Here is an 11,904-nt window from a genome sequence, read left to right as displayed (position 1 = left end):
GGATGACATCTATTACTATTACCTGGGTCTTTTGTCGTATCCACTCTATTCTTTTGCGGTCTCTATATTAGCTATTCCTATAATATGGCATATTTCGTTTCATTGAGCGTTGTGCGACCTGCAGTTTCCTTATGACATCCCTTTTAAGTGTCCAAGTTTCGTATACATAGGTCATGACAGGTAGTATGCATTGGTCGAATATTTTGTTCTTTAGATAAAGTGGCATTTAAAAAAAAATCGCAATTTATTAATGAAATAAACAGTGGCGGCTTGTGGGTAAAAAATTAGGTGAAGAGTTAATTTTTTTAAATTGTGCCGCATTTTTTTAAATTGTGCAACATTTTTTAAAATGTTATTTGAAAAATTTTTGCTGCATTCACCATTTTGTCAACTTTTTTTTTGTTATTATTTATACACTAATATCTATCATATTTTCGTTTTAGTTTGGGCTAAAACGCATTAAGTAAAAAGAGATACAACCAGTTTTCGATCAACACATTATTTTGCATTCCAGTGAAAATGTAATTAAATTTAAATTAAATATAATAAACATTATATACAGTGTCCACCATAAAGTTGGATTCATATATGGACGTTTTTTTTATATTATTATAGTTTTAAAAAATCTTTTTGTGGCAATCATTTCTGCTTTGAAAACAACTTAAAATGCACCAAGCTAAAGTTGACAGCTAACATCTGGGAGCTGTCAAATACAAAATATTTAAAGTAAAATTTTTAAAAAATGGTTAAATTATTATTATTTTAAAAAAAGTGACTAACAAAATTATGTTTCAACTTTGACTTGGTGCATTTTAAGTTGTTTTTAAAGCAGAATTGATAGCCACAAAAAGTTTTTTTTAAAACTCTAATACAAAAAAAAAACGTCCATATGGATCCAACTTTATGGCGAACACTGTAATTATTGAATGGCTTCCCCGAAAAATATTTTGTAACCGACATTTTTCTCAAAATAGAGATTTCAGTGAAATAAGGTTGTAATTTTCATAGGTATAGCGTTTTTCACTGAAATTTCGATATTGAAAATAATTTTTGTACCTAAATCAGCTCAATTTTTCTGTTCTTTCATTTAATTAATTAATTATATTCACATTAAAGCCTATTTAAACGAATATTTTCATTAAAATTAAGCTTATAGAGTCTAACCAAAGATATTTAAAACAACCTAACCGAGTTTAAATCTTTTATCTTTGAGTCTAACGTTTTTTTTTCTAAAGCATCGGCTATTGTATTTTATTTTTTTTTAATTTTTTAGCATTAACTGATATTTTAAATGTTCTGCAGAATCCCCGTGTTTATGCAAAGATCTTAGTACGAGAGCTAGCAACGTCGGAAAAACAAGTATTTTAGGACGTCTGGCTCTTTGATATATCTTTTACTATGCTCTCTAGAACAGCATGCGGCCCGTCTGGGTGCTGGTAAACGTTGCGTTCCCTACTGCGCATTGAAAGAAGATCCTATATTTTTATTAGTCCTTTAAATTCTAGTATTGAATATAAATCGAACATGTCTCCATAGCGCAGTGCGTAGAGTATCTGACCACGAACCGATGATTCAGAGTTCGAATCCGGGTCAGGAGAAAGACTTTTTTATTTTATTTTCGTTTATATTCTAATAGTAAAGTATTAAATATTTGGTTTTTTTTAATTACCAGAATTATTTAATACTTTACTATCAGAATATAAACGAAAATAAAATAAAAAAGTTTTTGACCTGACCCGGATTCGAACCCTGAATCATCGGTTCGTGGTCGGAAACTCTACGCCACTACGCTATTATATATATACGTCAATTTCACGCATGATTCTCAACTGTCATCAGATTTATACTACAGCGTCGTGGAGTGACGGGACGACAGATAAAATTGACAGAACGACGTTAAATACATTATACACCTTAAGGTGAGTTTATATGCATCATTTATATTCACCTTAAGACTCTTAAGAGCGCTTGCACATACACTGGCAAAATATGTGCCGGTGCCGGAGTCGATTGCAATATAAATAAATTGGCTCCTTCACATATACTCCGATCCGAAAAATTAGTCTGTCTGGCAGTATAGGCTGAACTAAAGATAAAACCAACTTACTAAAAGCCATTTGCGTCATCACCGCAAGACAGCGCGGAAAGTTCTATCAACTTCAACCGGTTTATATCTACCGGAACCGGAGTGAGATAGATATAATGACGGTCTCTTTCGCCTATGACGCTCCTGGCTTTTAGTCAGTTGGTTTTATCTTTACTATAGAATTAAATACAACTGTAGGAAGGTGTGAAAAAAATGAAAAAACCGGCGCCGATTTTGCCGGTGTGTGTGCAACTGTCATGTGTCGTCCGTTGTCGTTTTTAAGCAATTCCATTGGTTTATTTTAAAAATGACAGGTCGTATTTCATCGTGGTTGGAGAAGCCGACCGACGCGATGGCGAAGCGTCGGACGACGACGCTTACGGATGCATATAAACTCATACTTAATTATGGAGTGACGGAACGACGGATACACATGACAGATGCATTTATCATGCATCTGTCATGAGTTTATAGGTACTCAAAGGGTACTCACCTTAATAAAAAATTACCTACACCTTTTTTAACTGTCAAAATCAAAGCCAACTTCAAAAATATTCCGAGTGTTTTGCACATATGATAAAACTAAATTAAATATACATATCGACGGTCACAGTGCAGTACTTCGTATCATTTTTGATACGATTTTCCAGGAAATCCAGAAAACACCTAATTTTTCGTTAAAATATTACTTTTTCCCAAATGAATTATTATCTTCTATTAGCTGAAATATCAATACTATATTGCCAAATAAAATATTTTGAATTATTTTTGTGAAAATATTGCAAAAAATAAACAATATAATTTTATTAAAAAAAATCATACTCCTGCATCTCCCGCACTGTGACCCTCGATATATGTATATATGTATTAAAAAAAATACTAGTGCTCGGTAGTAAAAATGGCTTATTTTATTTTCACAATTTGTATATAACATGTAATGAGCATGTATTCACATTTCACAGTCCTATATATTGTACAAAAAATAAATTAAAAAATTATAATAAAAATAATAAATTATTAACTCAGGAGTATAATCAAGTTTTTGACGTTTTTTAATAAAGTCTTTGGTAAAATAAAAAAATTAAAGATCAGCTTCTTTTGTACTAAACTAAGTACCACATCACATAAATAATATGCACTTACCAAAACTATAAAATATTATAAAAATGAATTATTTTACAGAGGTTTAAGTTTTTAAGTCACCAGCCATTTTTGGAATGCAACTGTTCATTCATTTTTTTTTAATATACAGGGTGAGTAATGATTGACTAAAGTGGATTATCATTAATAGCACTGACATCTGACATATACAAACACAATTATCAGATGATTCTTCAATTGCAACACTTAATTTAAATACAGGATTTTTGTTCAACCCGTTTATTAATAAATTTCAGTTAAAGTTTTTTGGCCATGTTTTCGGTTAAACAATAGTCAAACATTTCTTATTTCATTAATATAATTCAACATACATATTTTGTAAAATATAGAGGGTCTCGCAACAATGCGTCGGAGTTCTATAGCTTTTATAATAAAAAAAACTTACAGATTTCGCCTAAGTGCAGACCCAAAATAGAATGTAGAATGAGTCAGAGGGATGGGGGGTTAATCACTGCGACCTGAAAGATATATTGTGCCCCCCTTCCTTGAGTTATAACTCATCACACAGTCTATAACCCATCACATGTATTTTCCTGTTGTAGGTGAGACAGGGTATTTCCCATCCTCTTCTAACAGCTGTTTTTTCTCCAAGGGTATACACTCTTCCACGACTGGAATTGGCCCTCCGCAATGAACGCCTCGACTGTGAAGGGCTTCACAGTCGAGGAGCTTGCCTCCGGCTGAGGTACCAGTGAAGGAGCTGGAGAATCTGTCTCCATTTTCTCCACCTCTTTAACTTGGTCTCTCCTTAGACCTGATACCAGTGTTGTCCCGAATCTATAATAGAGGATATATCCCTCTTTCTCTGTTGCCTCCTTGGATTTGAGGTCAATTCCTATTGGGCCATGACCCTCCTCCCTCGAGTTGATGACTCGCCAACTCGATGTCCATTGGAGTTCTGAGCATAGATAAGACTCAGGTACTAGTACGTATTTCAGGAAAATATATTCAATGTACAGGCTATCTCAAAAATAAGTGAGTGGTGTTATGGGTTATTATTAGATCTGCAATTAAATTAATTTTCTACATGTTATTATGTTATCAGTAAATATGATGTAGTGTATTTACTAAAAGTGGGTTCCAGGTGGAACCCTCCAATGCCGCTGCATGGGCCTATTCGAACTATGATATAGTGTTTACAATGAAGTATGTCAATACTAATCAAATGCAGGGTTTTAAAAAAATAAAACCATTATATTTTTTTCATACTAGGCAGCTGACTTTAAATAGGAGTATTTATAACAACTTTTTTGAATACCTTTTTAGGCAATTTGAGAAATTCTACCACTTTATTCTTGAGCAAATATATTCGAAATGAAATACTTGAATATTGACTAGAACATTTCGACCAGGATTGCAGAGATTTCTATAAAAAAAAACACTGTATATACCAGTTCATAAATCAAGAAATGTTTAAAAACTGTAATCTATTAGTTATAACTAGGGTTTCCAATTTTCAGGGATCTCGTTTTGAAATCCCGGGATTAGAACTTATAATTCTGGGATTCCGGGATTGACTATTAGAATGAGAAATTTAATATAAAGAAATACTTAAATAATAATGCAGCTACATAATATATGAAAAAGAAAATGAGCAAAGAGCTTTACTAAAATAGACAAATACTTTGTTTTCCGCATACATTCATATTTAGTGATTAAAAAAATCAATTCTTGTTGAAAAAAAAATATAGCAAATAGGAAAATGTAACTTTTAGATATTGACGTTCTGCTTAGTATAAATAAAATATAATCTTTGAAAGACTAAAGTGTATAAAGTCGAATAATTTTAAATTGGACATTTAAATTTTTCCAGGAGATTTAATATCGGGATTTTGGGATTAAACAACAATTTTGGGATTTTGGAAAACCTAGTTATAACGATCTGAATAAAAATAAATCACTTTTAAGTTGAATCCAGAAGTATATCAAACAATTATCAAATAATCTCAAAAATAAATTTACACAGTTCTTTTGTCATAATTTTCTGGAAAGCCCTGTACATTTCAAATTATATGTGTTTTAACCAGATTTCAATTTAATCTACTTTATATCATCATTACTTTACCCTGCATATAGAAGTTTTATCACAAATACGAGCTTTTGAAGCATAAACAATAAAAAGGAAAATTAACAGCTACTATTGTTACCTACTAGTGCTATTCTGGAAGTACACTCTGCATAAAATATTACAGATTAGTTAAATTATAGTTATCTAGTGAGAAAAAAACAGATAAATAAATATGCTGCCTAATTGCACTAGCAAAAAATATTTTTTTCTTAATCAGGTGTTGCTTAAGAACTAAATAAATAATGTTACTTCATAATATCACTAATAAAAATAAATCTATGATAAGCCTCACATTACATATTCCCTCAATATTACAATCAGTTTTAGTTTCTATACCTGTAAAGGTAGAGAACAAAAATACATAATCCCGAATTCGGAAACATTTCTTAATTGTTGCATTTTTTAGTCGGGTAATTCTAAAAAAGCAATAAGAAAAGTTGAACCTTTGTAAAAAAGGGCCAGCAGCTGAAATTTAACCCACATCAATAAACTAAATCTTATTCAGATATAGTTAGTTCTTTTTCAGATTCACCTTCGTTAAGTAATTGTTGGAGTAGTTCGTGTAGAGGTTCGAAGGCCTTCTTGCTTCCGGCGTTAGTGAGGAGCAGATAATCATGCATGTCATGGTGACTTATAGTCCCTACAGATCATAAAAAAGAGATTAATAACTTTTAATGTAAATTGTTTATATCTCAAGTATGAAATTAAAACCTTCCTTGTCTTAGAACAATTGTCCTTTCAGGAAAGTTTTCCCGCACAATAAATGTCTGTTCAAATTCAAATATAACTTGTTATTAGATTGTTATGTTATGACACTTTAAGCTGATACAGATACAACTGTTATAATAAGCCTGTCTGGATTATAAATATCTAGGACATATATTTTTATCACACTATAATTCTGTATTTTTGATTATATTATAATTATTCATATGTTTTTGAGAATATAGTCTTTATAACCTTAAAAGTAATTAGAATCATTGTAATAAGAACATGATTTAGCTAAAAGGGGATATTGCAATTAAATATATGTACCTATATCTTAACTCTACACTCTACATATACATGATGTCAAAAATAGTGTATCTGACTGTGGTGAGTGATTCTACACATAAAAATAAATCAAAAAGTTCCTATGAACATATGCCCTAAAATGCTTCCCGAAGAATAAAAGTAAGAAACAACCAGTTCTATTTTGTTTATTTTTAGAACATCGATAAACCGTTTTTCCTGAAATTTGCTACTCTTACACACATTTTAATGCCAAAGCAAATGGCAATTGTGTAAAATTCTGTAACAGCCCTGAAACAGTACTTTCCATTAGGGTGGAGGTGGTACTTCTTTTATCCTTATAGATACAGTAATTTCAATAAATGAAAATTAAAGCTAGGACTTTTTTATGTAAAAAAGGTGCTCTTTGGTTAATTCAAAACGGTGATTGGTTTTCAAGATATTTGCGTTTAAAGGTTCCGATGCATCGATTTTAGTATTAGTGAATGGTAAAATGTAAAGACATTTTAAATGAATTAATCTCCTGATTTCTCTAATGCTAAAATTGATGCATTGGAACCTTTATTAATAATAATAATATAAATAATTAATTTATTAATTACATTATTTTTAGTTAATTGTAGTTACTTTTATACCTACATCAGAACGTAGTGGTAGGTGGATCTCTATATGAACTATTTTTATATTATATGGAAATATAATTTTAGAGAAATTTGATACCTATATTTGCAAATTCTAATAATTTATCTACAATTATTTACTTCTTACCATCTGGTTGAACAAATCCTTTATCAATAACAACCAGTTCTATTTTTGGTAATTGCTCTAAACTGGTTTTAAGAAGTTCATTTACTTGCTGAAGCTTTTCTCTTAATGGATTTGGATTTTGTCCTCTCGGTAAAAGAGTCTAAAAATACATATCTCAATATATATCTAAATTTTGTTTACACTTTAACAACTTACAGGGACAACAATATACACATCAGGATGTTTTTCTCTTATTAAATGGACTATTTCTAGAATTCCATCCCTAATTTCTTCAGGGGTATTATTATAGTTATTAGTCCCAGTATGAACAACTATTACCTAAAAAAGTTATGTTAGTAAATTAAAAATCCAGGAGAATTTTATTTCCAAGTTGCCATAAGCAGGAAAATTACCTTTGGTTTAATGTTATCTAATTCTCCATTCTGTACCCTCCACAAAACATTTTCCACCCTATCACGATGTATTCCAAAATTTAAACAATGCAAAGGAACAAACAATTCACTCCAGACATCAGTATGTTGCAAAGCTTGTATTATAGAGTCTCCAATAAAAATTACTTCTGCATCTTTTTCCCTAGTTTCCGATAAAAACCTATTGTGCTGCATATAAATAAAGACCAGAATTAATGAAAAGCTAACCCAACTTCAATATAAATTTTAGTTTAAAAGAAACTTACGATACTTAACCAGCGGTTATCACCATCTCCGTCTTCGACTGGTATTGGAACTTTACATATGTTCATATTTAATTATAGAAAAAATTAAGAAATTAAGAAACTTAATTAAAAATTGTTTTTTCTCAAATATTTTAACGTACAGAAGTTAGCATAGCATATTGCTGTCAAATGTCAGAAAAAATGGCCTTTAAGCACTAAATTGAGCTGCTACTGACTCATCAAAAAAGAAAAGGAAGAAATCTAGCGATAAGTTCAGGATTATTTTACGTCAGAGGTCAGAGCCGTATTAAAGAATATTTTAATACTCGAATAATTCGAATAATAATTATAATATTCTTTGGCCGTGCCGTATCTAGATTGTAGATTTTCATGGGTGAACATTATGATAAAAACACTAAATCACCACAATACACCAAAACACTTTTACTTTTACACTGGACGCGCGTTTCGCTATTTTGATTTTGGTGTGTGGAAAAGAAAACTTTTTCAATACGTAACAGAAAAGAGAACAGAGGATTGGGATCAGATCAGATAATCAAAAAGAGGACTGTCCTGTGGGATAGAGGACGGTTGACAACCCTACGCTCACCCTATGTCCAGTGTGAACACCATGAACGATGCATGCGATGCAATTAAAATGCCAATTTTTATTTAATTCTGCATTTTTTATATTAACTCTCTGGCACGGCACTGTTTGAATACAAATGGTAACAATTTGGCCAATGGATTTAACTAATTAATAATAATAATCCGTAAATCTACTGATTAATCAGTCAGTAGTTCTGGCAACACTGTCTCGGTCCACCACTCTGTCGACTGAAAGGAGAACTACGATCTGTTACGGTACAGTATCTTTTATCAGTTGCGCCATAAACGAATATCAGCGCGCAGCGGCGCACAGCTAAACTAAATCTCGGACAGGCTGACGGTAACGCCAACTACATCTCGGACAGGTTTTGTGCCGTAAAATCGTCCATAAGGTTACGCATCTTCTTATTTCTTCAATCAACGATCATACTGTATACAGGGTGCTACGAAGTCGAGGTACGAACATTGGTATCTTGGTAACCGTAATAGATACGAACATAGTTAAATTGGGGCAAAGTTGCGCTTTCGGGTTGTTCACCAAGATGCCACCAAAAAAAAATTAAAAATTTTAAGGATTGCTGAGTTTTTTGGAAAAAACGGAATTTTTTGAAAATTAATTTTATTTTTTCCTGTCGTTACTTTTAAGAAAATCAAAAAACTAATTATTGCACATTCTCATAGCCACTTTATTAGAGCTGTCTGATTATTTTTAAATTTTCAAATTAGCTGATAATTTGTGAGATACAGAGGCCAACTTATTTTTTTAAATACGGACCTGCATTTTTTATTTCCGGATTTGAAAGAACTCGGTCTCCTGAATACAATAATATGCCACACTTTATACTTTTTTTGTTTTGGGTACCTTAATAACAACAAATCTATAAATTTATTATTTAAAATAATTTCAAGTCCGACTCTGGTTTTTCAAATTATTTAATCTGATTATATCCTTCAAGGATTATATTCATCCCAACAATATTGATCAGAGCTAATTAACATTGAATAAGGAAAATCGAGCCAATTGGAAGATTCAAATAAATTATATCCAGTTCAGCAATTTAAAGATATTATTTTTAACTTTTTTTATTGTGACTTTGAAATCTCAGTGTGCGATCTAATAATATTCGTAATATTAATCGTAGTTATTATAAATAAATCAACTTCTACAAACTAGTTTCTAATGCTCTACATGTTAGAAAGGGTTACCACCCTGCCTATTGCACAAATTTATTTTTCGTTCAATTTTATTTATAGCTCTTTGAACTTTCTTCTTATATGTGTATGTCCGAATGCATTTTGTACTCTTTATTGTAAATGTTGAGATGTATTGATTTCACTTTTACAAATGACGTGAAGTAATGTATTCGTTTGTATATTATTTTTTATTATTTTATTGCGTTTGATTTTCCATATTCAATGTTTTACCCCACATCATTGTTAAGTTTAAAAGCTTATCAATATTGTAATAATGAATATATTAAATATTTAAAAAAAAAACAGAGCCGGACTTGAAATTAGTTTAAATAAATTGTGTTCAAATGGCCCAAACAAAAAAAAAATAATTGTGGCATATTTCAGGAGACCGAGTTCGGTATACCCCGAGTTCTTTCAAAATCTGAAATAAAAAATGCAGGTCCGTATTTAAAAAAACTAAGTTGGCCTCTGTATCTCACAAATTATCAGCTAATTTGAAAATCTAAAAATACTATCAGATAGCCCATATAAAGTGGCTATGAGAATGTGCAATTAGTTTTTTGATTTTCTTAAAACTAACGACAGCACTGATATCAGCACCCTGTATAAGCCATAACACCAGATAAGAAATTAGAGGAAGTTTTTGAGTATAATCATTGTTGGAATAAAAATTATATAAATGAAAGAATAATAAAGTTTAAATTAGATTTTATTCTCGAGAAAAGGCATTAAATGTGGTTGTTCACGTGCACATGTGCATTTACTGAGCATCCATTTTATTACATGATTCATATTATGATAAATTATTGATAAAGTTAGAGTGAATTAAAAGTCAATTTCGATATTCACAAAATTTATTTTTTTAAATTTCTAATATTTAAAAAAATAGGCATATGCTTAGAAAATAAAGTTAATATATATTGATAAATCACATAGGTAAACAAAATTAATATTATACATTTTCAATCACTATAAATATTAATCTTAATCTTTTACAATAATACAATAATTATAAATCACATTAAATTTTGTCGAATTAATCATACTTGCCCTCCAAAAACATATACAATACACAAAATTATTTTACATTTCTTGTTAAATAATTTTGGCAGAGAACAGTAATTAAGGCTTCATATTGTCTTTGGGATATTAAGTATTTATATTTCTATGAAAAATGTCTAAAAACTATTATTTTATCTACATAAATAAAAATAAATTAACCCAAATTAATTTAAAAGTTTGTTTATGGTATTAATACTTTTTGACATTTTATGTATTTTATATAAAATTGTGATGAGGAATAATGTTAATATTTTACTTTTTTTACGTAAAATACAATCATTTCTATTCAACATAATAAGAGCTAATTCTTTCATTGCTAATACATTTTATTACATATAAATAAGTTCATGCTAATTTCAAAAATATTTAAAAAATATACAAGATACTAGTAGATAAGATAATAAATACAATTAAAGTAATTTCAATGTAATAATTTTAATTTGCGGCTCGACTACAATTTTAGCCCAATACAAAACAAATAAATAACTAGCTAACCACTAAAATAGTATCAAACAATAAATAAAAGTTCACAACTTAATTGTAAGTAGAAAAATAAAAAAACACAGACTTGTAAACTTAAAAAATTAAATGTCGTACCAGTCGAATTATTAATAAAAATACTGCATACAGTGTTGTGACATCGTGTAGACGCAGAACGTTTTGGAAGACTTTTGAACCTGATTATTAGAAATGAAATGGCTTTAAGCCACTACCAGGCTGTCGAAGCTTCGTTCTGATGTCAGTCTTGGTCTCTGAGATGATTGAGTGACGCAATATCTTTTCGGTGGTAGTTCGCGACATAACCTTAGCCAAAAAGATTCGTCGCTAGATCTCTGCCATTGGATGACGTTCATAGACCTTGCCAGAGAAGCGAGAGTCTCTCCCACGGAGTTCTTGGATTCGTTTTGACTAAATGGAAGTTCTTTCAAAGCTACGCATATGAGTTTAGCTGCATCGAGAGTTTGTAGTTGTTTGAGGGCTTGGTACAGATTCGACGATATCCACGAATCGTTGACAGTGGCCGGTGAAATTAGCGTTATTACTCTGCGACATACGTGGATTTGACCAGATAATTCCGTGCTCCCTGAAATAAATAAATATGTTAACGTAAAATTATTTCAAAACAATACAAATGTACAAATGTAAGATTTGACAACAATATAGGATTTTTTTAAACTTTAAAAATTTTTAGATTGAAGCATACCACAACCGAGAAGTGTAAAAAGAAAAACTAAAGATTCTGTTTAGTTCATTCCACGTATGATCGAAAAAATGGCACTCGGTTGGCCT

The 11,904-nt window shown here is 30.6% G+C and overlaps 2 protein-coding genes across 2 annotated transcripts in view; both read right to left on the bottom strand.

Moving 5' to 3' along the window:
* Positions 1-2,972: 2,972 nt before the first annotated feature.
* On the bottom strand, positions 2,973-7,947 carry LOC115886301 (platelet-activating factor acetylhydrolase IB subunit beta homolog). The gene is made up of 5 exons (XM_030905393.1): positions 7,771-7,947; positions 7,487-7,693; positions 7,290-7,412; positions 7,095-7,233; positions 2,973-5,955 (listed from the first exon to the last, which is right to left on the bottom strand). Exons 1-5 carry the CDS (start codon positions 7,834-7,836, stop codon positions 5,813-5,815), a joined length of 678 nt encoding a protein of 225 aa, XP_030761253.1. The 5' UTR covers positions 7,837-7,947; the 3' UTR covers positions 2,973-5,812.
* A 2,502-nt stretch (positions 7,948-10,449) lies between these two features.
* Positions 10,450-11,904, bottom strand: part of LOC115886300 — a 159,912-nt gene continuing 158,457 nt past the window's right edge. Inside the window, exon 7 of the mRNA XM_030905392.1 lies at positions 10,450-11,698. Coding sequence (XP_030761252.1) covers positions 11,316-11,698 — 383 coding nt within the window. The 3' untranslated portion in view covers positions 10,450-11,315. The remainder of the gene's footprint in view (positions 11,699-11,904) is intronic.

This window comes from Sitophilus oryzae, unplaced genomic scaffold (assembly GCF_002938485.1).
Source record: "Sitophilus oryzae breed Bouriz unplaced genomic scaffold, Soryzae_2.0 scaffold_482_pilon_pilon, whole genome shotgun sequence".
In the NCBI taxonomy this organism is placed as follows: domain Eukaryota; kingdom Metazoa; phylum Arthropoda; class Insecta; order Coleoptera; family Curculionidae; genus Sitophilus; species Sitophilus oryzae.
The sequence above is the reverse complement of the archived record's forward strand: the minus strand, read 5'-3'. Positions and strand labels throughout refer to the sequence as shown.